This window comes from Xylocopa sonorina, chromosome 6 (genome assembly GCF_050948175.1).
Source record: "Xylocopa sonorina isolate GNS202 chromosome 6, iyXylSono1_principal, whole genome shotgun sequence".
Taxonomy (NCBI): Eukaryota; Metazoa; Arthropoda; class Insecta; order Hymenoptera; family Apidae; genus Xylocopa; species Xylocopa sonorina.
Window position 1 is genome coordinate 13,004,326 of NC_135198.1, and position 26,027 is coordinate 13,030,352.

Sequence of the window (26,027 nt, forward strand, 5' to 3'; positions counted from 1 at the left end):
GAACGCGAGCAAGCTTGCCTTGTTCTCGAAAGTTAAAGTAATACGTTAGTTTCGAAGGGAAGAGGGCCCGACAGAAACGATTCGTTTTGTACGACGCGTGCGACAGCGAACGATTACGTTCCGCGATAGTCTCAAAATACCGAACGAACTGCACTATGGATCGTAAGGCTAACTCTAGCAGCACAAAAGTACTAACGAGTTAATAGCGAAATTGTCGTAAGGGAAAATAAAAGAAAAAAAGAAAAAAAACGAAAAAAAAGAAACGAACGCTGCGATTATTAACGAAGCATAAGCCGCTGTTGATGTTTCCTAAAATGGTCTTCGATTTCGATCGAAGGAGGGTCGGGTACGATAGGTGCCGCAAAACGAAAACGTTACGACCAAATTACCAATTAATCGACATCGCGAGATGGAATGAAAGCCGATTAAATAGTTTCTGTAAGGCGCGAGATTTGTATTGAATTTCGTTCTTGATGAGATACGGCTCGAATACGCCGCGATTAACTTACACCTAACGAAAAATGCCTAGTCAACGTGTACGTGCTCCCGAGGATTGTATTTTCGTTCCGCGTTCTTTATCCATTTCGACGTTTCGTTTCGAGATTCGTATGTTATCGCGTAACATTCTTTCACCAGAGAATCGTAACATCGAACAAAGAAAAAAAAGGAAAAAATGAAAAGAACGAAGTATTCGATATATTTGGAGCACCTGTACACTTAAGAGTATTTATGTAATGCTAACGATGTTACTTGCGATTTGGTATATGACGAACGTCAGACACAAAAAATATTTTATTCTAGTCGTATCTTTCATGCTTTGCCAAGTAAAATAATATAATTCCTGTGTTAAGTGTAATAGTCAATTATGTTTTAATAAAATCTGCCAAGATTCTTGTCAATCATTTTGCTTCCCCTCTAATCATGAATTTGATTGATAAATAAGAGAAACCACAAAACAAGAATCGAAAAAAAATTTACCGATGCAAGGAAGAAGATATAGGAATCCGGAATGTGAAGAGAACTGTTGGAATCGAAGATGTTCCATAGAATGTGCTGATTAATTATCAAAAATTATCTCAAAATATATATATATATTCGTATAAAATTCTTCTCAGACAATAATAATAACTAGTACACATGTGCAAACCCTTAAAAACATGACCACTTATATCCTACAATTATCTCCGTGAAGTTTGAAATTTAAATAGCAATCTTTAATATTAAATATTGCTAAGGTGTTAGAAGAAACACACATCTCATATGTACATTTCGACGGGCAAAGATAAATATGCTCCTAAATATTCTTATAACTAACTATGGTATCCATTTTATGTATAGAAGTTGAAAATGATCTTAATTGTACTTCTTGACTATTAGCGATAAATACAGGCTGTGTTTCATCCCATTCTTTCGGAATGCCACAGTCAGGCACGGTATAAGTTAAGATATCGAACGAACATAAACAATCCAGTAATGGAAGAAAACTTACAGTACCTGAAATATAAAGATAGCAACGAAATGAGATTATGACGTTTTCACAATGCGGAAATATTCGAACAAGCATTGATTCCTAGTCGTAATAACGTACCTGTTATCTGACGTATGACTTCGCGGATCTCTTTCTGTATAGTTTTCACGTCCTTTGTACCCACATCAGGAAGACCGTTGTTCTTGTTGTCGCTGGTGCCATTAGCAGTTTGACCTTCGTAATCGACTTTGAAATCCCATTTCTCTAAAACTTCTTTAGTATTCACATTTGTTATGACAAGCGTCACTTTTTGTACTTTACGTTGCGTTAGCCATTCTTGGATCTGGCGAAGAACGGTATCCAAGAATCCTTTGATCTTCTCATCTGTTGACATTAAAACGAACAAACCGAAATGCTCAGCTGGTTCGAAGGTTTCCGGCGGATAAATGCCTCTTTGGTACAAAATACTGTTCACGCCGTAAACTGTGGCAAAAAGAAACGATACGTGAGGTAACGGATTCCAATCGAGCCCGAAGTAACGATCAACGATCGTTAAACATGTTCCGAAGGGATAACGAAAAGGGCGATTAACTTACGAAGGTACTCTTTGACCAATTCTGCTGAACCTTTCAGTGTAATACATTTCGCTTTCTGCTGAGTTTCTGTCATAATTTTCAAACTACCGCGAACACACTGCCAAACGAACTAAATTTCCGCCCAAAACTCCAGCAGTTCACAGGTTACAACAAAGCCGGTTTGTCATTTTAAAAACATCCAATACGCTTCCTACTGACCGACATTTAACCAATGACAGAGTGGAAGAGGGAACCGATGGATCCTCGATACGTTCGCAAAACAAACCAATATCTGACGCGACCTCGAATCACAGAGATATCGTGTACAAAGCTTTGCATCGTAACAACGTCTCCTTGACCTAACAATCACAAACAGGTAAACGTTTCACAATTGATAATAAATAACGATAAATTGGAACGAACACGTATCGAATCCAAATTTATATCACAAAGATGCGTTCGGTAAAACCAGAAGCAGGTTACATTGGGGGAATAAGACTACCTTAACGCGATGTAGTTTATGCTCGACCGTGGCGCCGTATACATGAAAACGGAAAGCGTACGGTTGTCGCCCATCCAATTGCGGGTAATTTTTCAAGCTCTTTACACGCGTCGACCATGGCATCCGCTGAAGAATTGAGTGTCTCTGCCCTTGTGTACGATTATTTGTTAAGAAAGGACGCATCACTGGCAAAAGTTTTTCAAAAGAAAACAAAAGCGGTAAGGTTATAAGAAGTTTTTGCGTATGCGCACAGTTGATCGATTTTCTGGGTACCGATGCCCATGCGGCGTAAGAACTGCCGCCATTCGGCTGTACCACGTGGGCGATATATTTCAGTTATTCTACATTTCAATTTCGTCTTGAAATAAAACTCGATTATTACTGTTCTTATCCGTTACACTTGTACGAATGAATATTATCAACCGTTCGCTCCGTGCCGGGATAATTTTAAACGGTGCATCGTAAATGTAACACGGTCTTTGCTTACATTCATTTATTTGCATTCTAGCCCGCATTGCCTAAAGGAGCACCGACGATACAAGAAGTATTCCAATACTTTCAAAAGACGTCTCCGAAAAAATTAAATGTAAAGGCACAAGCTAAAGATAGCAGTTCGGATTCCAGTTCAGAGAGCGAAGAGGAGACACCAAAGAAGGTTCCACAGATCAATGGGAAAGCTACGGTAAACGCTGTAGCGAACAACAAGCAACAGGAATCTTCTTCAGATAGCAGCAGTGAGGATGAGAAGCCAAAGTCAAATGCAGCTAAAGTTGCCGTTATAACACCGTCTAAAGCAGCGCCTGTAAAGAAAAAAGAAAGTTCGGATTCAAGTTCTTCAGAAGAGGAAACGACGCAAAAAGCACAACCGAAAGCAGTATCAACGCCTAAAGTAACACAAGTATCTAAAGCACAGCAATCTTCGGATGACTCTGATTCAGATAGCGAAGAAGAATCTAAAGCAAAAATAACTGCAAAGCCAAGCGTAAAACCAGCTGCACTGCCCCAAGCAAAAACTGCAATCAATAAAGAAGAATCAAGCGATGACAGTAGCGACGATGAGGCAGAGAGTCCGGTTAAACCAATATTGAAAAAACCACTACCTGCTACACCCATAGTAAAAACACCAGCTAAAAAGAAAGAATCCTCTAGTGATGATTCTGATGATTCTTCGGACGAAGAAGCAGCCAAACCACAGCCAGCGGTTAAAGCTAAGCCAGTTGCAACACCTGCTAAGCCTATTAAGAAGCAAAAATCTTCGAGCGACGATTCCGATGATTCTTCAGAGGAAACAACCGTTGCGAAGACACCAGTTGCGAAACAAGCCTCTAAACCTACCCAAGGAAAGAAAAAGAAGGAAGCGGAGACGCCTGCCTCACAAAAGAAAGTGGCGGTAAAAGCTGGAAAACAAGGCAAAGGATTGCCAACAAAGCCGACAGTCACAGTTACGAAGGAAGAATCGTCTAGTGAAGAAAGTAGCGAAGAAGCGTCGCCGACTAAGAAAGGTGCCCCTCCACCGACACCAGTAGCTGCAAAGAAAACTCCAGCTAAGTCGAAGAAAGAAGACTCCTCTTCCAGCGACGATAGCAGCGATGAAGAGCCAGCAGCCAAAAAGCCTGTTCCTCCGCAAACACCAGTATCGGCAAAGAAAGTACCCGCTAAGAGGGAAGAGTCTTCTAGCGAAGACAGCAGCGAAGAGGAGGAGGAGACACCAGCCAAAAAACCAGCCCCTGCTAAATCGGTAACGCCAGCTAAAGCTGTAGTAAGTAAAAAAGAAGAATCGTCCAGCGAAGATTCTGACGAAGACGAAGATGAGAAACCAGCTGCAAAGGCCACACCGGCAAAACCTGCGGTAAAACTAGCAGCACAGAAGGCAGATTCCAGTTCCGAAGATTCAGATGATTCCGAAGATGAGAAACCAGTTAGAATGCCAGCACCCACACCTGCGAAGACGGCAACAAAAGCTAACGCTAAGAAGGAATCGTCTAGCAAAGATTCAGATTCCGATTCGTCGGAAGATGAGAAACCGAAAGCTAAAGTTACCCCAAAATTGACACCGGCTAAAAATGATTCGGATTCAGATGAAAGCGATTCCGATGAAGAAAAGCAACAAAAAACACCGACTAAAGCTGAGAAAAGAAAACACAAAGAAGTCGAGCAAGAAGAGGAGGATACAGAGAAACCGCCTGCAAAAGCACAGAAAAATAATTACAGCAATTTCGTGAGGGCAAATAACAGTTTTAACGAGGATAAGGTACGATTGCCACGTTTCATACATTCATTTAGAATAGAAGACAGAATTTCATTTGCAAAATATTGTGTTTAGCGATCAAAAAATACCCCGTTCCGTCGAGTAAAGGACGACGAGGTTGAATTGCATCCCAAAATGGCGAACAATTCGTTCGAGGCAAAGGTAAATGCTTGGAAACATCTAAGAGACACAGGTCACTCGCCGTTTCACAAAAGCTCGAGACCATGTTTCCGTGCATTCACCAGTCCCTTGTAGTTATGCTTTCTCGACAAGAATTTAAACAAAAGAATTAGTCGATGATATGTATATGAAAAACGGCGGCTGACCTGCGTTTCCCTTCTGTTTTAGGAGGACAATCAGGAAGAGGGTGGTTTTAAGAAACATGGAGGAAGGGGTGGATTTGGTGGAGGCAGAGGTGGTTTCGGGCGCGGCGGTGGATTCAGAGGGGGTCGGGGTGGCGGTGATAGAGGTGGTCGGGGTGGCGGCGATAGAGGCGGTCGGGGTGGCGGTGATAGAGGCGGTCGGGGTGGAGGAGGTCGCGGAGGTGGTGACAGGGGAGGCAGAGGTGGTTTCAGAGGCGGTCGAGGAAATTTCAGAGGCGGTTTCGACAGCAGGAAGTCGTGGGGCGGGAACGATGGGGAGGGAGGTAAACCCGAGGGATTTAGGAGATCATGGGGTAATAACAATGACGGTGAGAGGGGTGGTCGCGGTGGATTCAGAGGCGGTAGGGGCGGTTTCGACAAAAAGAGATCATTCGATAACGGGGCGCATCAAAATAAAAAGATAACATTTGACGATTGATGATAAGAACTGTTTGTAAAGGTGAGAGGGGTAGTTAGTTCGAAGTAGTCGAGTATCCAAGTAAACCGTTCACATGGTAAGTGAAAATATCATTTTTTCCGACAGAAAGGTGCTCGTGGCTCTTGGGGAGAGAAAGCGAATCAAGACCTGAAATTCACGAGGGGCAAATCGTTTCGTCACGAAAAGACGAAGAAAAAACGTGGTAGTTACCGCGGCGGTCAAATAGATACTAGCGTCAATTCTATTAAATTTGACGATTGAATAATTACAAAATGTAAATGAATATGTTTTAACACGCTATTAGCTTATAGATATAGTTAAGTAAATGAATACGAAAATATAAGATTAGGAACTTTTTTTTAGGTTTTCCTTAGTAAGGCACTTGATTAGTATTTTTAGAATCACAATATTAACGCTACGGTAATCTGATTTTACGGAATTACGTGGAATATTGTGGAATATTTCTATTAGATTGAACTTATACTGTTTTTACTCCATAATGTGTGTCTTGTGGTTTCCACGTAACTTGCTTCGAATAATTGGTATCTATAAGACTGCAATTTAAATGTATCTATCGGAAATATCTACCACTATATTTTAATACAAGAAGTAATGCTCGCCGAAGCTACTTCGATACTGACTAGCTACTATATGATACATTTAATTAATGTTGTCTATTGCAATATGTAACATATTTCATAAATTTATCGTTCCTAGAATTAATAGGAAATTCAGCAGAATCATTTGCATCGTTATCATCAGAGATCGCGCGAAAGAATGTCGCTCAAATGATTCTCGTCTCTATCGTGAAATCTTTATCAGAAAACTTTGCAAAAGATATGTATGTCCTCGACGTAACATAATACAGCTCTTACTTTTCCGTAGTGAAGCTTCTTGACGTTACTCTTTTTTATAATTAGCATTAAGACCTTTGAGAATGACAGTGATACTTGGGTGGTAATAGTCCAAGAATACAAAATACGAATTACACATATTTAAATAAAAATCATAAATTCCTATGGTTTTTTTTCGGCGCAGTTCTTTTTATACGAATACATAGGACACAAGCATACTCTTATCAGAATTAATTGCAATCAGTCGAATGACGAACAACATGAAGCGATCACATAATGTCTGTTATATTTTTCATTGTTAATTTAAAAATATGCGTACATTGTACATGATCATACAACAACTATAAAGAGAATGTACTACTAGCGATTGCAACGTTATTCTAACCCTATCGCGGGCTCTATTTTAGCAAAGTATGTATAATTTATAAATATATTTGCCGATAGCGGTTTTTCAGGTAAAAAATAGCAGCTCTCGAAAGAGCGAATTCAACGATTTGTAAGATTAATTTTGGCGAAACATGGATAGAAAGGGGGGAAGAGGCGTTCCCCATTACGCTCTTTCGTTTCTTCTTTAAGCTTTTTCTCCAATAAGAGGAAAAAAGGTTTCGAGGTAGAACAGGGGCCTATATTACTCGTCTCATCCCCTCTTTCTCCCCGGCTCTGCCAGAGCACAGAGAGCGGTTACTTACGATTCTACAGTCAACCTCTGGACATCCACCTGTGAGGACGGAGGTGTTCGACCCCACGACATCCGGTGTGGTGACATGAACAGTGTTTAAGGAACTCGTGTGCCCTCGTTTTAATCCTGTCCCTTCTTACTCCTCGAACGTTCCGATCGGTTCGTGTAACGCGTAGCCGATCGTATCACCAAACGGACCGAGAAAAGGATTCAACCGCTCAGTGCTAGAAATGACTTTCCTCACGGTGAGTGATATCTTCTAGTCTATAACAGATAATAATTGCACACTTTTTAAAGAAGACAATAAACCTTGATTTCAAAGCTCGCTAACTTTTCACGTTCTCCAATGTCTCATTCAAGTTTGGTCCCTGGTCTAACACGGATCTCAAACTAAACGCATTACAGACTGGGATTATAGAATTTAAGTCAAGGATTCACGACTTTTGGCTTTATAGAGTTTGGACCTCCCGGTAAAAGATTGACGCGTGCACTGAACGCGCGTAAATCGTTCAAAGTCAAGAATAATTGAGATCAAGTTTGGATAATATTCTGCACAAACACGAGAAGGTAACGAAGTGTCTCAAAACTGATGATCGCAGTCGAGTTCGAGTAGTACCAAGTACCAAGATCCTTCGAAGTTTTATTATCTGGGAGGAACGAGCAAGCGTTTAGGCGCGCCATTTCGAACAAGCTTCTTCAGCGATTCTAGTCGCTGTAAACTTGCATTCCGATCTTTTTCCGAATCACGACAATGGCTCGTTCCAGAGGTATACCGTATTTATCGATCGTTAACATCGCCCTTAATGCAACGGTATAATGATCGTTCATTGTATGCGTCCCCTGCTGCGTAATTGCGATTGAATACTCGATAATTCGCGTGTAGCCTGGCGCTATGTCATGCGAAAGCGATAATGAGTCCCTGGCAATGAAATTCTCCGTGGCGCGAATGCGGAGAGGTCGTGGAAGTGGAATTCCGAATACGTAACAAGTCACACAGACAGTTAGAATAATTTATTCACGAAACGAACCACCGAAATGACTGTACCGTTAACGGAAACCGGCGATGAGTAAACGTATACTTCGATAAAGACCGACCGAAGCGAGAGGAAAGAGCGTTTTGGACGAATCATCTTTACCGTTAGAATCAACCGCACGACGCGCTCATGGTCCACGAGGAATCTGTCCCACCGCTACCGGAAGCGTGGCTTTTCTCGAGCTTTTTCCCCCTACCAACGTGAAATATCGCCTGTTCTCTGTTTCATCTATCAATTCTCGCGGCGCATCTAATCATTAGAACTTCCGCGAGGTCGTTCCTATCAGTTAGAGAAGCCTCTCTCTTCGATGCGACCGATCTCGCTCGTTTCCACGATCGGAGATAGGCTGTTAATTATTCCCGCGACGTGTTAACATATTAACAGTTCCCTCCCAACGGCTACTGGGAAAAGATCTTCCTAACGACGTGAGAAATTACGGCTTGAATAATCGTTCGCCTTGATCTGGTATTACCGTGGATACGCGAACCTATGGAACGAGACCTCGATCTCCCCAAGTTCAAGTGGTTCTCACGTGTACCTCGCGCCTCTTTCTCCTTGTCCCGCGGGATCTGTCTCGTCTGTTTCGCAGGACTGCCGTTATATAATCCTCCGAGACTCTTCCTCGCACGATTGATATCATCAGCCAATTACGCGTCGTACCGCATCTGGCTTGCTGTACAAGCTCGCGGCTCGAGTCAGCTTCGACTTCCTCCTCGAACGGGGTCTAAGAAAAATGTATCTCAAAGTTAGTACAATGGAGAAGTAATTCATATTCTAAAGTATGCAAATGTGTACGCGGTGCCGTAATCTGCAGGTACCTTTGTGCTTGACGAGAGGCAAGAGAAATGAACGCCTAAACGTGGGCAGCGTCAGCCTGAAGAAGTCACGGCCAGCGAGCAGCCTTGAACGCTACCGATTTTTTTCCTTTCCTTTTTCCCACGCGCAATCTATCACCCGGCCAAATAATCGGACCGGAATTTTTCTGCCGCGCAAAGAGTCGAGTTCGCGATGCATTCGAAATCGAGCATTATTAGTCGCGCGTTATCCAGTTGCTTTCACTCGTCGCGTTTGCTCGACGACGAGGAACACGTATAGCGGAAGTCGTATGGACTCGACAACCTAGAAACCCCAAACTCTATACACGGATTCGTATCGATTGCGCGCGCTCGCTAATTGTCATCCTTAATTGTCCACGGTCGTCACTCTCTCGCGTTGCTCGGTCGATTTTCATCGTCCGCGGGGCTCGAAAGCGAAAAAAGTTAACCGGTGGTCGTTTCTTCGCCATCGTGGCTGGCAGCGCTACCAGCCCGTGAAACGGAACCGCTGTCGACGAACTCGTAAGAGGAAACGATAATGAGAAACTGGTAGCGAATCGCGTCAAATGCTCGCAGGATTACAGAGTGATGATAGAAAGAGCCTAGCAGCGCCCACGCGTGTAAGCGAGAGCACGTGTCGATTACGAGAAGCGCGGAGAAACGATTTGGTGAATTTTTATGCAACCAGTCACGGTCCGCAGCCCAGTGTCATTTACTTTTGCTCTTGACCTCGTGCGAACCTGAGTTCCAAGACCGCGCGCTCACTTCGCGCCTTCATTCGTCGCGATGGCAACGTGTTCCCCCGTGCGCTGGTCCCGGTAATCCGAGTCCAATGCCAGTTGTTATTGTTTTATTCATGAGTTGTTGCTCACAGGCGTAATTAGTTTCCATTAATATATTCGTTCGTTTGGAACGGCTCTCGATACTTGCGAAACTTCTGGCTCTGTCTGGTTCCACGCTCTCGTTTCACGGTATACTAGGCGACCATTGTTATTATAATTCGAGCAGCCTAGTTCCTCGATCGGAATGAAATGAAATTTCGAATCGAATCGGTCGTTCCCATCAGTCGGTTCGAGCGTGACGTTCTCATGGTTTTCAATTTGATTTTCAGATGTCCAGGTACCTCGGTCTGATCCTCGTTATCGCAACGCTCGCCCACGTGCACGCAGGGAAGAAATGCGAGGGGAACGGGTTGGGTCTGAAGTACGTGTGGGGTGATGCGCTCACGGATCCCGCCGACTGTATAGGTCCAAACAATATACAGTATCCCCAGTAAGTGTTCCCATATAAGGTTGCTCCGCTGGAATTTGAAAGATGCTCGGTTTACTCGCGATACCGTTATCAAAACTAACGACTGCCGCAGAGCCGCGATATCGAGGAGTTACAAGAACCTGTGGGCGGGCAGTCGAACGGCGAGGTCCCATCAACCACGAACAATCGATCCTGAACTGACGAGGCAGGCGCTCCTGCACAATTACAAGATCGCTCATGGAGATTACTCGGTCGCGGAATCCTCGCGGAACGGTAAGCTCTCGAGGGTCGTATAAAGTATCCCTGTTTTTTTTCTATCGAATACGTAAGTACGCACGTGCACGTAGATATCGTGAATCTAGGACCCTGTAGTTCTCCGAAGAAATTGCCGATTAAATTCGATACGCGTTTCGGAATCGACGACGTATCCTATTTAGCCGAAGAATAGTTTAACGGATCACGATCGGGCGGAGGACGTGGCTCGGTTGGAAACACGCGGAAGGCGAACTTGCCCCTCTTGTTTCGAAGCGCAACAGTAGTCGAGCCGGTTACCTGAATCACGAATAATTACGAGTAGCTATAACCTACATCCTCGACGAATGCAATCTTGTATCATCTGCGCGTACGGTGCTCAACCCTGTCCGGAATATTGCCCACCTTACAGCCACTACGAAGCCAGGTATTAATTTATAATTATTGAAGTTACCCCGCCTCATAGGTACTATCGAGCGAATGGGTTCCTGTACGCTTTACGAGGTTATTGTACCATGCCCGGCGATATGCAAACATTCTGTTCTCATGCGCCGTCGTTTCCTCGATCAACATTCTCGGAAGCTTCGAACGCGATCGAACGTACCGGGCGCTCATATAAAAGGACCCGCTTCCTTCGGATTCACTGTCGCGCGAATACTTCTTTACGATACCGTTGCATCCGCGATAAGAACCGAAGCAGCTCCCGCGAACCGCGCTTATTCGAACGATACGTTTAGCCTCACCGGGTGTTCGCGAAGATTACACGGGGTCCCGTGAGCGCGCTCACGAGCCTCGCGTCTTCGTGCTCGTACTTTTAACCATCGTAGGCGCGACAGTTAAAAGATCCATGAAAATCGGAACGATCGGTCGCCACGATGTACCCGGCGCTTCGTTGGCTTGAATTATGCAGCTGTCCTTATGACACGAAAACCCGGTTCCAACCGAGCACAACACCCGCTGCGCGCGTGATGAAGCTTGCCCGGTGAATTCCTTTCGGGATTCGTGGCTCGTACGATCGCGATTATCGTCCGCGAGCGGGGAAAAATGCATTAACCCCGAGGAGCATCCTCTTCTGGCGTCGACTGTAGCCGGTCCTTTGGGTAAACGACTCGCTGGTGCAAGAGCACGGTAATAAGGCACCGTGTTATCCGGCCAATACAGTTATCGCCGGTTCTGCTCATAACGGGACCCACCGGCGACCCACTGGTCGTTTCGAACACACGAGCCGACGGAATTCCAAGGAAAGGGCGCCAATCTCCGTTCAACGAGATCGTGAACCATCGTTACTTTAATCGTAACCCGTGATCCGTTTCGAAATTCCGTTGACTCCCTTCTAGGCAGCATCCGAGAACATTTATCGCCGATCCCGTCCAACGTAATCGCTTATGCGCGTATTTGCGAAAGAAGTTGGCCAGTTTCTGGGTCGACGAAACTTTACAGCACAACCGTTAGGATTTGCGAGTTAAACGTCACAGGAAGTTGGTTACCTCTTCTATATGGGACGACGTTTTCTTTTCCAGCTAGAGCATTTTCCCCGAAGGAGACATGCGGCTCGCCGGCCAGATTATGCAAAACGAGGTACAACACCACGGCCCCTATGTACGGAGTCAGCTTGACCAGCGGCCAACCCGTCACGATCGTGCAGAAGTTCCCTGATCTTCTGCAGCAGGTCGTGTTCGAAGTTTGCGAGTGAGTGCCAAATTTCGCCGACGTCATTTCCACCGCGCCGCTTTGATATTCCATCGCCTGTTCGTATTTGCATATACCAGGAGGGGAGGAGCTCGTTCGTTATCCACTGTTACTTTCTTAGCACGTCGCGTCGTGATCTGTAAATACACGCTACGTGATTCCAATTGAAAACCATCGAGACCTACTGGACAGCCGGTATCGGCTCGAATGTGGCACAGACCGAACTGGTCCGACCGAGCTGCCTACTTTTGAAACGTTTTTTGGACCGGTATTTTACCCATATGATTATCGAGACATAATGTGTCGCAGGCCACGAGCAAATTGCCAAGAGTCCTCGATTCTTCCTCCCATTAATTTTTCTGCTCCTCGTCGCCGCGTAGAACGCCAGTTAAATTCCATGTTCCACTCGAGCATCTGCTAATGAATGTTTAGCGTAACAACATCGATGCATTGTTCCAGGTCGAAAGAGTGCGACGTGGTTCACGGTGAGTGCACGCAGACGTACGTGCCGTACCTGTTTCTGGTGATCCCGCTTGGACCGGTGACCTTGACCGGTCAAGATTACGTTCTGGTCGAGAGCGGTTGTGTGTGCAAGCCGAGAAATTCGGCGAGCGCCACGACCGAGTCCGCGGCCGTTCCAAGCTTTTAAACGTTCGTCGAACCCGAGCGATCGGCGCGTCGAGCGGAACCGGTACACCTCTGCGCAAGGAGGATGCGGCGCTCGAGTACTACGTCGAACGCGACGAATCGGTGGAAGGTTGACCCTCCGAGCTCGGACAACCTCGCCGTGGGACCTAGTGACCTCTTTAACGGAGCCAGCGTAAAAAAGATGTTGAAACCAGTATCGACGTCGCTGGGGAAATCCATTTCCACGAAGAAATCTGGACGATAAACGATTTCGTCCTGCGAACGGAGACACACACACCTCTCTTCGACGACGAGCGAGGCAACTTCCATCGGGGGATACTTTACGAGCTAAAGCCTAGAGATTCCTCTCCTCGCGATCACGAGTTTTCCGGGAAACTCGTCTCGATGACTACGGATATCAGCGTGTAGACAATTTCAGACATTCCCATCCACAGGCCCAACCGTGTATCGGTAGTTATCCAATCGTAGAACCCACTGAACCGCAAACTGTCTCGCAATCGCGTCGCGTAATCTTCTTGCAGAAAAGCACTACTCTGAAAGAAACGTTGGCAATTAGACGTGCTTCACGGTCGAACAGTGGCGCGCGGCCGCTTCGTTCTCGTTTTTCCTACGGTAATGCGAGAACAAAACGAAAAATGGCAGAAAAAGGGAACAAGACGGTAGGAGTTATTTCAGCGCGAAAAAACAAATCGGAGCACCGGCGGTCGTTTCGCGGAATGCGGCCTCGGCACCCGATCGAGTTCACTAGACCTGCCCGCGAGCCGGTTCCGTGCAGGTGTATGGAACGCTCGTAACAGTGCTCCGCGAGAAGTATCGCCGGGAGATTCTTTCGAAAGGTATCATAAAGTTATATCATTTGCCTCGTCCGTGTACGTAACGGAGCGGAAAATGTTGCGCCTCGCGTCGTTATACAACCACGTCTGTTCCGTTTCGTTCGACGTAAACGCAACGTTCCGCCGTGAGTTTCTTTCGCGGCGTGCGTCACCGCAAAACCGACCGCGAGACTTCGAGAAAAACATTTTCCCATCGTTCCGTGCGATGCGAAAAGTAATTCCGTGTCGCGGCATATAATGTCGTATGTTCTCGTTGCGACACGGAATTGTTCTCGTTCCCGTATCGGAGTCGGTCGAATCGCCGCTGAGACACGACGCTGGCCCGCTTATGCTTCTCGGAACCGGACTCTGGAAGCTCGTGTCGGAATCGTACCGACAAACAGGATGGACGTGCAATCGTGGTACGAATGGACCGTACCATGAATTCCGATGAGTATAATGTACCGTTACCCGCTTTGCGGGACCCTTCACCTCGATTTACTTCACTTGGTTATTTCAACGGACGAGATCCCCATGCGCTGGCCAAAAGTGGAGATGACTCGTGGCCGTTCATTCATGCCGCGCGCCTCTTGGTCGTTCATAGTCCTCTCTTATCTTGGTTTCATCGGGAACTACTCTTCCGCGATACTCTTGGCCCTCGTACATAATTGTAAATAGAGACTCCGCTCTGTAATGATCTGAAACATTTCAATTTCGAAGAGACATTTGGAAAAATATTTGGCAGTTTGCGGATCAGATGTATTTAGGCGAAAGAAAATCGGATACAATTACGAATTCAGCATGTCGATCTGTGCCAGTGCCGTACAGGGAAAGTGATAAATAGAGAAACACCGAAATGTTACCCTCGTAACTGGTGTAACGAACGATTCTTCCATACCGCATGTCATCTTTTGTATCTATAGTTGTAATATGCAAGTATATATTTATAATTTATTATTAGATTACGATGTATTATATAAAGTAATGCGTTCGTCAACGAATTCTGATCCTGTCCAGCATTCCTTTCTCTGTAAGAAACCGCAATTGAATTACTACAGCTTGGTTCGGTAAGAGCGATTGGTTCAAATGAGTCGCGCAGGAACGAGGGCGTATAAATATCTACATACCTTGAAATCTATTTTCAAGCAGCTAACGGTACTAAACACGACATATACACAACTGCCACTGATAACCGGAGAAAAAGATAGGCACGTATTCACGCACATACATATACGACGTTAGAAAAACATACTTACTTGCACGCTTTTCAAAAGCGTTAACTGGAACCATCCCGTTTACATTTGAAAACGTCTATGAAACTTCGCATCATAACCATTCAGTTCATATTGTATAATTCATTAGTTTCTCACTCTTTTGAAATTAAACAATCGAACCGGAAAATTATCAGCGATATATAACGTGTCTTTTATTACGTTAAAGTAGCTTTAAGTTACGTAAATCTTAAAATACATGCGGCCAAAAACTTACCAAGAAACGAGATACCAATGTCGCGGATACGTTGGCAACGCGTGCCAACTGTGGCAGCACTGGTTCATCGTCGAGCAACTTCAACTTCCTGTTTCAACGACACGATCGCCATGTTAGCGGATTGATCTATTGTGCGTCCGCGGTCTTACACGCTCTATCTTAACGTTCGATATTTGTATATACAGAAATTGTACGCCGTTTCGCGAATAGGACGAGGCACGCAGAACCTTACAGCGTCCTCTTCAGACGCTCTTTTCCTGCTCGCCGACGGAGAGAAGAATCGGAGCACCGCCAGTTAACATCGTACTGGAGCATCGTGCAGCTTTTGGTTTTTACACGCTACCAAAATGATGTACACGGTAAGTTCATGGAAACTTTCACTCGAGTAGTGTATCGTCTCGCGTCGTTCAAACTCTGCTGACGACCGACCTACTGTAATCGGCTCATCCCTATTTTTATTTATTTTCTGTTCTCCAATTGCCGAATTGCAGGGGACTACCGCGTCGCAGGACACAAGATTCAGCGACAAGGAGAAGAAACTTCTTAAGCAAATGAAGTTTGGAGATTCCCTCACACAAAAAGTACGCATTTCAAGTGACAGATTGTATTCGACTTCATACATCTACGTTTAGTTTTTCCAATTGATTCTATTTTAATGCTCATTGTATAAATCTGCATGTGTTTAGGTGGACATGAGCAAAGTTAAACTAGACGTAATTAAGCCATGGATTACTACGAAGATTACTCAGATTTTAGGGATGGAAGACGACGTAGTGGTAGAATTTGTGTATAATCAACTGGAGGAAAAGGTAAGAAGTTTATTACATTGTACAGTTTTATTAGAATTAGACTTAAGAAGTGTTTAATAATATGGAATATGAAATGCGTTCACTTGGCTTTTTCCCCTCATCATAGGAAATCGATAAATACACATTATTTCAGCACAATGTTTTGTACCAGTTACAAATGCTATCATCCAAAATCTGCACGCATGTGCCGACTTTGGAGATGAAAAGCAAGGAGGCAGATACCATGTATATTGATCATACTTTGCCTCATTGTTTTTTTTCTTCTTTTTTTTTTAAATTTTGACAATACATCATCGATCCTGTATATCCTATGTATCCTATTTATTATTAACCTTAAGTATCCCATCCAAGCTATACGTCCTATATCGACAAAAGAAATAAAAAAAAAAAACTGATGTAGCTGATCCTGCAATACGGTAACATGTAAAATCAATTTTTTATCACGTATGTTTGAATTCCCCGTTAGTATAAGTAGAGACCGTTGGTGGGGCTCAACCCTATTGATCCAAATGGCATTCGGATGTGCTCCTCTCTGCATCCGATTGGCCGCCTTTCTATCAGCCGTCAACGCTAGCTGATGCCAGCTGGTATCTCAACAACGTCACCTTAGAACACTGCTGAACAGTTCAACCCTCAGCAGTTCGTCCGCCATCAATTCCTCGACTCACCATGGAGAAACGACGTATACGAGATAATCTCGCCGCATCATGCTGCTCTTCTCACCTTTGTACGGAGCTCTGCCCAAGGCCCTCCGGCGTACTGCAAATGCCAGCGATGCTGCAACTGCGTCGTCCACTAGCTGAGCCGACCATCGCCTCCGCTTATCAGCGTCCTCTTCGACCGCCTCTCTCGAGGTGGTTACGCTCCGTGGCTGCAACTGCGAAAGCGACACCGCTTTCGAACATCGATCTTCCTACGGAAAGTTGGCGGCCCATGGGGAAGCAAGAGGAAATCGTCGCGCAGCCAGTCCAGATGCTGCGGTCATTCTTCGAGGACATCGATGCATCGATAAGACGTCCAAGACGCGGGTCGCTCCATCTTCCGTGGTTCCGTACAACGTCCGGAGGAATTAAGGATCCTTACATCGGATGCAGGTCTGTTCTCCAGTTAATGATTCTCCAGTCACGGGGTTAATCAGATGCGATTGTCTCGTGGACGATGCCGGGGAGGTATCTCTACTCGGTTTGACACTCTTTGCCAGCGTCACAGGTTGGTGGAACGGTGTTCCTTCTATTCCGAATTAATCTTTTCATTTTCAGCTAACGGTTATTTTCAATGCATATTTTCTAAGTCCCGTTTCAGCTTCTACCTTAGCGGCATTTATAAAATTGAGAAGGTATCAATGTATCTGTGCTACTTGTGCGTTTATCGATGAGTATATAATATTATTTTTTCCTTAGCATATTGCGTATTAGTACAGACGTGAAATGTGCAGTATACCGTCGACGGTAAGGTATATTAGAAATTTAAAAATATATCTGCTTTTTCGAGGGGGAAAAGCAGTTAGTATCGTTTTAGGGAGATGGACGTTATTATTTCTTACGGGTGAAAATTCCATAAAACTGAACGTCTAGTGTTCGATTATGCGACAATAGCTTCAAAGTACAGAAAAATTAAGAGAGCAAAATGCTGTATATTTTACAGTTCCCCGACCCCCGAAAAATGCAGATCAACCTCACAGGCTTCCTGAATGGCAGGAATGCCCGATCTTTCATGGGTGAATTATGGGACCTTCTGGTCTCTGCTCAGGAAAGTGTGACGGGCATTCCAGAGGCTTTCTTGCAACAAAAAAAAGATCAGATTAAAAAGCGTTTGGTAATTATCAATTTTTTACGTAGTTACTTTTCAAAGCTATCGCATGAACTAATCTGTTAATAGCGGAACAGTTGAACAACTAGATTTTGATATTCAGTAACATGTTCAATTTGACGAATGTTTCTTCGATGCATGCAATTCGGTTTAGATTTTGCTTTTATTTACGTAAAAAAAGTTTGTGATTTATTGTCCGTATTCTGAATCACGATATATCAAATCAGGAGGAACAGGAGAAGCTTCAAGCTTCATTGGCGGAGAAAGAGAAGGAGAAGGAAAGGGAGAAGGAGAAAGATGAAGCAGAAAGCAAGATAAAGAAGGAGGAAAAAGAACGCGGTTCATCGAAGGAACGTCGCAGAGATCGAAGTAGAGATCGCGATAGGGATAGGTATTATTCTTTAAAGTCGCGGATTCCATCTTTTCCATCTAATGTGTTACAAGCATTCTAAAAATGTACGTCATCCCCCACTTGCAGAAAAAGAAGTCGATCGAGAGATCGACATAGAGACCGTGACAGATCGAGTCGCAAACGACGATCATCTTCAAGATCACCCAGCAAAAATTCTCTCAAAGACAACGGGAAAGATATGCCCGAGGTTAAAGTGGAACGAGAAGATTCACCGCAACCCGAGAATGCTATACCACTCATGCCCGTCAAAACTAAACCGTAAGTACTCACGTTTCGTTATTTAGAAGAACAACTCTTCGAAGTCGTTTATTAAGATGTTTCATCAGGGAGGCAGCTGTTGCGATATCCCGACTGCAAGCTAAATTGATGAGCATAGCCGATGGAAAGAAGAAAAATAATCGCACTCCGTCTCCGGAGTCACTCGAGAAAGCAAAGAAATCTAGATCTCGATCAAAATCGCCGATAAGTCGACAGAAAAAATCGAGATCCAAGTCGCCAAGCCGAGATTCGAAAACGCGACGTTCTCGATCGCCCGCGTCTAAATCGAGGCGCTCTCGTTCCAAGTCACGAACAAGACGATCCAGATCCAGGTCGAAATCCAGAAGATCCAAGTCCAGGTCGCAGGATCGCTCGAAATCGAGACGTACAAAGTCTAAATCACCGAGGTCGCATTCGAGATCTCGTTCGCGATCCAAAAAGTCAAGGTCAAAAAGCATCGACAGAAGTAAGTCCAGAAAGTCGAGGTCCGATTCGAGCGATTCAAGGTCATCGAAGTCTCGTTCAAAGTCGCCCGATAAGAGAAAGGATAATCTCGATTCCAACAGGAAGCGAGACGCAAGTACAAGCAGTAGTTCCGAATCGGAGGAGGATAAAGGTGCGAAAGATAAGAACGATTTTGAAATTAGAAAGAAGAAGGATGGCGTGCAGGCAAAGAGATCGTACAGAAAGACGAACAAAGATGACAGTGGCAGTGATAGTGACTCGAGTCGGGAAAGAAAATCTGTTCCCAAACGAAGGAGTCCGACACCGCGCAAAGACAGAGGTCGCTCGAAGGACAGAGACAGATCGCGAGATAGATCACGGGATAGATCCCGCGATAGATCACGTGATAGATCTCGGGATAGGAATAGAAGGTAAAAGAAGGTGTAAACATTTTTGTATCGCGGATATTTAATGCACCGGACGAACCTTGGAATTAATTTCTGTTTAGGAGATCCATAGACAGGGAACGAGAAAGAAGAAGGGAGCGAGAGCGAGAAAGGGAACGGGAGAGACTGGACAGATACAGCGGCAGTCGCAGCATGCGGCCTCCATCTGTGCGCAGAGCACCAAGCAGACGAAGGTAAAACGAGCGATATTTATTACGCAAATGGATCGTAACTTCAAACGTTTGATAGTGTTTACGACTAATACGAATAAACTTCTGATTGCACAGAAGCCCTCCTCGTCGAAGCCCAGCAAGGTATCGTCGCAGATCGCCAAGTCCTGTCGATAGACGTCGAAGGAGATCGCTCGATCGAAGACGAAGATCATCGGAAAGAAGAGACAGACGTCGATCTCCGGATCGCCGCGACAGCAGGCGTCGCTCGCCAGACGGACGGGATCGATCGACCAGGTACGATAGATCTTCCTCTCGTGACAGATCGAGTAGGCGGGACCGTTCCAGAGACAGGGACAGAAGGGATAGAGATCGAAGATCTAGATCTAGGGATCGTAGATCCAGATCTAAAGAGCAAAGGTCATCGGTGGATCGTTCGAGGGATGGCAAACGATCTCCTGATCGTTCAAGAGACAATAAGGAGAAGACGAAGGAGAAGAAAGTGGAGGAAAAAGTTAAGAGATCGACTGATACGGGATCGCGGAAAGAATTACGAAACGGAAGGTCTAAGTCGAGTAGCTCGGAAAGTAGCGAAAGTAGTTCCTCTAGCAATGAGGATGAAGCGATCAGGTGAGTGAACGAATTATCTCATACTTTCACGTTTTGTTACAGACCTTACGATTACGTCGGAGCGTAAAGCGGCTATGTTGTGTTTCCTGCTTAGCAGTTAACAAACAATCTTGCATTTATTTGACGACACCCTTTTTTCTTGTCTGTGTGCAGAAAGTCACTTGAACGGAAAACGTCTCAAGAGAAACGAGAACGCGAGAGAGAACGAGAACACGCGGATGACAAACGCAAAGAGAAGGAGAAACCAGTTAAAGAAGAACCCATCAAACGTCCTGAGAAAGACGTCAAGAAAACAGCTGAACCTGCGAGTATCAAGAAACCGGATCCCAGTGTTTCCCCCAAAAAACTACAACCTACTACGCTTCCTGTAACTAGGCACAGAGTAAGTTTAATATTTTCTCTTTATTTCAATATTTTTTTTTTATGCTTTTCAAATATTTGATCCTTCTGTTTTGTCCTATTTTATCGTAGTTTTCGAAGAGCTTATCGCGAACGCCATCGCCGTTTAAAAAGACTGAAGACATTATAGCTACGGTTAAAGTTAAACAGCAATCAAAGTAAGTTTAAGCATACGTTTTTAAGGTAGATTTTAACACTAAAAGAAAGTTGTCCAATTCGAGTGAACGTTATACGTTTCCAGAGAGGATAATAAAGAAGGATCGCCGAGGGAGGAATCGAGCTTTTCATCCGGAGATACTTTCCCGTTGAAGAAAGACGACAAGTCGATTAAATCCATCAAAACCACAACCGAGGAAAAGAAGTCTGGTCAAAAGTCGTCGGAGCCAGTCCTCTTGAAGAAATCGGTAGAAGTGATCAAGAAATCGAAGAGGGAGAAACGTGATGGTTCTACGGATTCCAATGATAGTGAAAGTGAAGGTAAAAAAGATTTCGATCGAGATGTAAATTATATATAATATGTGTTCCAAATGTATTTAATATTTCTTACATGTTTCAGGTAAGAAAAGATCAAGGAAATTAGATAAATCGAGGAAGAGTAGAAAAGCATCTACCGACGAGGAGAAATCGGACAAAGGTGGTTCCAGTTCGGATTCGGAAGAGGAAAGGAAGCACGTAGAGAAAAGTAAAAAAGTTCGAGACACGAATCGAGGAGGTAAATTTTGCACTCTTTCTCTCTCTCTCACTCTAGATAATAAGAGATTATAATCTCGTTTTCCTTTAAATTCTCTCGCAATTTCGCCAGATTCATTAGATGAACGTACCAAGGATAAGAAGGATAGTAGAAAACGAGAAATCAATGAAACCGAGTCTCGCAAGCGATCGAAGAAAGATTTAGAAGATGAAACGAAAAAATCGAAGAGGTCTAGGAAAGATTCCTCTTCGGGAGATGAAGATCAAAAAGTGAAAAGGAACAAAGCTGAAGACGATAGAACCAGATTACGAAAATCCAAAAAAGATTCAAGTTCAGACGACGAGCCGAAGAAAACGCGAAAGCGAAGAGATAGTTCTTCGGAAGATGAAAAATCAAAGACACGAAAGTCTAGGAAAGATTCTACGAGTGAGGACGAAGGTAAAGTACGAGTAAAGAAGTCGAAGCGAGACTCGAGTACGGATGATGAAGATATAGGAGAAAAAGACGCGAAGAAGAAAAGGAAAGCGGACGATAGTTCGGATGAAGAAAAAGTGAAGAAGAAACGTAAGAAGAAGACTAAGACCAGCACCAGTGAATCGGAGGTTATTATCGTTTCATAGATATCGATATATATCGATACATATCGATATATTTGTCATTCGCAAATCGTAAGTTGCACTTTTTACTAAGTTCACTACACGTAATTTGTATTTGTAGGAAAGTGAAGTAGAAGAGAAGAAAAAGAAGAAGGATAAAAAGCACAAGAAACATAAGAAGCATAAAAAGCATAGGAAGCACAAGAAGAAGAAGGTAGCAGATTCTGACGAATCTGATGTAAGTGAAGGTAATACTGAGGAACTTGAAAAAAAACTTCGAGAAAAGGCATTGAAATCGATGAAAAAAGGACATAGTATAGAGAGAAGTGATTGAAAATTCGTGTGATTTATTAATGAGAGTGTGTAATGTGTGTGTACCTTATGTATTACAATGCACTTGCTCTAACTGTATCACGAATACATTTCTGTTTTATTACTATCGATAAGTAGGATTTTATCGTGTCATACATTTTGTGTAAAACATGTTTGACATTGTTAAGAACAGGATTCGTCTCTTAGACGAAGAAAAATACCTAATTTTTATGACCTTAAAGCATCGAGGTTAGAAAGTTAAATACTATAGTTGTCTTCTTTTTGACTTAGGAAACGAAAGTAGTATACGTTAGTACAATAGGGACAGTAATTTCTTGTGCCACTCTAATGTACGATTTTTACATTTTTCAAAGTTGACACAATTGAAACAAAAATATAAGTACCCTTTTTATAGTTTATAAGTTAATAAATTAGTGTTTATTTCATAGCGCGATGAGGTTATTTGTAAATCGAATATGTATAAAAATAATTTTTCATTTAAACATTTCATAATTAAATCAGAGGAATCGATTGTGTATAAGAAATTACCACACCCTCTTGTTGAGGTATTCGTACACATAAATTATATAATGAACTTAAACTGCAATCACTGTAAATTTATTTGGACTTATCGATTACTAATGAATCTATACGTGACATTTCCACGTATACTGTAGTCTTAAAAATACATGATTTTCAAAAAAAAGCATTTTGTATTTTAAATAATGTAGAAATGATTAGAAATGATTTTTGTCTTTACAATAATGAGCATTAAATAAATCTATGTATATTAAAAGATATTTACAATTTCGCCAGCATCGACTCCCAATCAGGCGAACATATAAGCGTACTACTCACTGGCCCTAAATTAATTAGATCACCGTTTAAACTTTCGGTATTCACTTTCGCTGCAATAAGATCCTGCAATGTAAATTATTATTATTATAATCGCAAACTCTTCGGATACATAATATTATCCACTTTAAAATACGTACTTGCCGAAAGCTAAGGTGCGATCCGACATCAACAATTAAATTGTTTTCACCCAATACTAAGCGTGCTTTACCCGATTTCAAGATCTGTAACTTGCCCAGAATACCAGACTTTAAATCGTTTAAAGTACAAAATTCTGTTTGAAGTTTATTTTCACTTTCTTTTTCGTAATTTGTCGCATTTGAACGACTCGGTTTCGTATCCTCCGCACTACCTACTAAACCCGGCAAACAATCTGGAAACTGTTCATTACGTATTACTTCTTGTATCGGGCTATAGAAATGGATATATCATAATCTTTGAAAGAAATCTTTACCTGTATTAAAATGTAAGAGTTTGACTTATTTTCAATAATTTTAGGAATGCTATCCAATTCAGCCACAGAGTCTAAATCAGGTTTAGGTATCTTAACTTTACATTCCTTTTTTGGTGGTAGCACTGAAAGTAATGATTAATTGTTATAAAATATCACTCAAAAAAAAGGAATGTCATGCATACCTTCTCCATTTTCCAAAATAATGGGTTTTCTATCTATCTCCTCCTCTTCTTCAGCTTCAACTTCAACTTTTACTTTAACTTCCTCTTTGTATAGCTTTGCTACAATAAATTAAAATCTATATGATATATTTCCATTACAAAAATGATAATTAATAATATAGAAGCTAATAGAAACCTCCTTTGACCATTGGCAATACAACAGGACAATTATCAAAATTTAAGGGTTCTCCATCATCAATGAAATCATCTCTTAATAACAATTTCACTTTTTCTTCTTCTTCAGCTTTATCAACACTACGGGTTAAATCCAATTTTGGTTTTTCTAAGGACATTTGAGACGAGCTTCTATCACTGTCTCTGAAACCTCCACTACTGCGTTTCCCTGGTGTACTCGTTATTCCAGTAGACCAGATTCCACTAGACTAGATAGCAGATTGTACATAGAATATTATTACAAACAATATCATACAATCAAAAGAACATTTCAAATCTACTTGAATTAAGTTGCTGGATCCTCTTCCACGTCCTCTATCTCGTCCTCTGTCCGTATTGCCTCTTCCACGTCCTCTATCTCTACCTCTAGTTGGTTTTGTAGAATCATTTTGTGCTGTCTCTCTGCAAGATACAGACCGCTTAGCTCATTTGCAGATTCCATTATTAGTTTCCCTTATTAGTACCAACTTACTCTTTTTTCTTCGTTCTCTGAGCATTCAGATTTGGTGTGTATATCTTCTTGGGCTTCTCAGTCTTAATGGTTCCTCCTAACGTTAAATCTCTTGGCAAACGAAAGGAAGTTAATCTAGTTGTTGAAGTTGATAAACCTGGCTCTATTTTAATACTTTTTAAAGGTACAGATGTACCAGGTTCTACTTTTATTTTAACGTTTGGTGTCAGCTGATTGCTTGTATTACCAGACTTGTCTGAAGCCATTGTAAATTGTTATAGTTCAATCGGCAATGAAAAAAATTAATTATTATAATATTCTTCTACTCAGCAAACAAAGTACTTGTATATCTAAGTATATACATATATTTTCTATAGATTAATTTTTACAAATGGTTTTATAACAATTCTTTAGCACAGTACAAAGCACATAACCTTAACAATCACAAAATTATAATAAAGCGTCTTTTATTATGGTACACACACACAAATATCAACAAACAGATACAACATGGCAATAATGTTCAATAAACATGTCTCTGGTACAGTTTGTAATATTGTTTAGAGTCATAATAAGTATGTACATGTGCACATTACTAGTGCGCTCTGATCGTACACGTCTTCTCGTACTATTCCATTTTGACTTGCGTGTACAAACGAAACGTTTAAAAAAACGCATACATTCGTTTGTCTAAACAAGCAAAATAAATAGTGACGGTAACTATAACCAGAAAATGATAAAGAACTAGAAATCGCTTATTTAAAAAATATTTTATTCCGACCATCTACTATCGTTACAATAATAGGATACATCCATTCTTCGTTCTATTCATTTATACTTAAACTTTTGATTTCGCGCAATAAAAATCATTGCATCGCAGCAACGATTTCATGCTGAATAAAATCTAATACATCTGTTATCCACACCAAAGGAAATAAGACTTTTAACGTGCTGCTTTCCATTTCAGACAGCCGCGCCTGACAAGTGCATCTGGACAGGAGAAGGGAAGGCGGGTATTTTTAAAAACATCGGGAAAGGGACCGGAAAGTGACGGACGATACTTGTTCGCGTCCCGGCTTCCTCGAGTCCCGACAGGATACCCTGGATAACCGATAACGCGAGCAGTAACCTCCAGGAGGCGGTGGAGGTTCGAATGTTTTCAGGATGGCTAGTAGCAATGACATGGGCAGGAGAACAGACTCCGTGTGATGAGGTCATCGTATGGTTTTTTAGCCGCGGCGGCAGTCGCGACGCGGAGCGCCCGAACGCCGGCTGCTACGTATAATCCTGCGGCGGGGACATGCCTGCCATGTGTCTATCCGCGACGTATCGTTTCTCCGATCGCGAGTGCAACGTGTCCTCCTTCCACGGCGTCACGGAACCCTCGTTCGAACGTGAACACGTTCACCTTCCTTTTAATTCATCCGCACCGGGTCACCGGCTCCACGGCTGATCACGGTTTTCAGTGAGTTCCGTGCTGACCCGCACAGGCTAGGAGCGCCCCCGATTTCGAGCCGACGTAATATTCCTACCGGCTAGACAGATGACCGATTTAAAAGGCAACCGGTCAACTACGGTTCTTAAACCTGTTTCCCTCCCCCTTGGACACGGAACACGTCGAGTTTTCGAGTAGCCTGCCTTCGCGGTACCTGCGTCGCGGTATCTTTCGGCTCCGAGTCCTTTCTAGCTATTCGGTCGGAGGGAAATTTACCAGCGAGAGCCGCATTCTTCGCGTTACGAGCGGAGCAATGCGCAGCTTGCGCGCAAGCTTGGGTAACGC

At 43.2% G+C, this 26,027-nt stretch overlaps 5 protein-coding genes and 1 long non-coding RNA gene across 17 annotated transcripts; 3 read left to right on the forward strand and 3 right to left on the reverse strand.

Moving 5' to 3' along the window:
- Positions 1-1,071: 1,071 nt before the first annotated feature.
- Mad2 (mitotic arrest deficient 2) lies at positions 1,072-2,358 on the reverse strand. Its single transcript, XM_076897191.1, has 3 exons — positions 2,065-2,358; positions 1,589-1,951; positions 1,072-1,494 (listed from the first exon to the last, which is right to left on the reverse strand). Exons 1-3 carry the CDS (start codon positions 2,135-2,137, stop codon positions 1,295-1,297), a joined length of 636 nt encoding a protein of 211 aa, XP_076753306.1. The 5' UTR covers positions 2,138-2,358; the 3' UTR covers positions 1,072-1,294.
- A 208-nt stretch (positions 2,359-2,566) lies between these two features.
- Positions 2,567-5,937, forward strand: Nopp140 (nucleolar and coiled-body phosphoprotein 1). Of its 7 annotated transcripts, none has more exons than XM_076897116.1 (5): positions 2,567-2,763; positions 3,054-4,796; positions 5,142-5,301; positions 5,338-5,615; positions 5,700-5,822. In XM_076897116.1, the coding sequence occupies exons 1-4, from the start codon at positions 2,662-2,664 to the stop codon at positions 5,592-5,594; spliced, it is 2,262 nt and encodes a 753-aa protein (XP_076753231.1). In that variant the 5' UTR covers positions 2,567-2,661; the 3' UTR covers positions 5,595-5,615; positions 5,700-5,822. The 7 variants fall into 7 exon arrangements, with proteins under 7 accessions (XP_076753231.1, XP_076753232.1, XP_076753233.1 ...); XM_076897117.1 differs by having other exon boundaries at positions 5,142-5,265; positions 5,326-5,615; XM_076897118.1 differs by having other exon boundaries at positions 5,142-5,262; positions 5,326-5,615.
- Positions 5,938-6,755: 818 nt separating this feature from the next.
- Positions 6,756-13,108, forward strand: LOC143424833 (uncharacterized). The gene is made up of 6 exons (XM_076897189.1): positions 6,756-6,863; positions 6,928-7,372; positions 10,088-10,248; positions 10,340-10,500; positions 12,000-12,168; positions 12,628-13,108. The coding sequence occupies exons 2-6, from the start codon at positions 7,358-7,360 to the stop codon at positions 12,815-12,817; spliced, it is 696 nt and encodes a 231-aa protein (XP_076753304.1). The 5' UTR covers positions 6,756-6,863; positions 6,928-7,357; the 3' UTR covers positions 12,818-13,108.
- Positions 13,109-13,116: 8 nt separating this feature from the next.
- Positions 13,117-14,831, reverse strand: LOC143424847 (uncharacterized). The gene is made up of 3 exons (XR_013101982.1): positions 14,756-14,831; positions 14,121-14,326; positions 13,117-13,344 (listed from the first exon to the last, which is right to left on the reverse strand). It is a non-coding gene; the product is annotated as an uncharacterized LOC143424847 (long non-coding RNA).
- Positions 14,832-15,163: 332 nt separating this feature from the next.
- Srrm1 (Serine-arginine repetitive matrix 1) lies at positions 15,164-22,693 on the forward strand. Of its 6 annotated transcripts, XM_076897070.1 has the most exons (16): positions 15,164-15,247; positions 15,327-15,475; positions 15,608-15,697; positions 15,803-15,925; positions 17,570-17,740; positions 17,962-18,125; positions 18,213-18,404; positions 18,461-19,279; positions 19,357-19,488; positions 19,582-20,094; positions 20,248-20,476; positions 20,566-20,651; positions 20,735-20,970; positions 21,050-21,205; positions 21,296-21,786; positions 21,902-22,693. In XM_076897070.1, the coding sequence occupies exons 2-16, from the start codon at positions 15,464-15,466 to the stop codon at positions 22,112-22,114; spliced, it is 3,627 nt and encodes a 1,208-aa protein (XP_076753185.1). In that variant the 5' UTR covers positions 15,164-15,247; positions 15,327-15,463; the 3' UTR covers positions 22,115-22,693. The 6 variants fall into 6 exon arrangements, with proteins under 6 accessions (XP_076753185.1, XP_076753184.1, XP_076753190.1 ...); XM_076897069.1 differs by having other exon boundaries at positions 15,204-15,475; XM_076897075.1 differs by having other exon boundaries at positions 15,204-15,475; positions 19,582-19,761.
- Position 22,694: 1 nt separating this feature from the next.
- Positions 22,695-24,741, reverse strand: Rpiiic53 (RNA polymerase III subunit C53). Its single transcript, XM_076897155.1, has 7 exons — positions 24,269-24,741; positions 24,078-24,198; positions 23,759-24,005; positions 23,584-23,682; positions 23,402-23,523; positions 23,088-23,327; positions 22,695-23,013 (listed from the first exon to the last, which is right to left on the reverse strand). The coding sequence occupies exons 1-7, from the start codon at positions 24,511-24,513 to the stop codon at positions 22,894-22,896; spliced, it is 1,194 nt and encodes a 397-aa protein (XP_076753270.1). The 5' UTR covers positions 24,514-24,741; the 3' UTR covers positions 22,695-22,893.
- Positions 24,742-26,027: the final 1,286 nt, after the last annotated feature.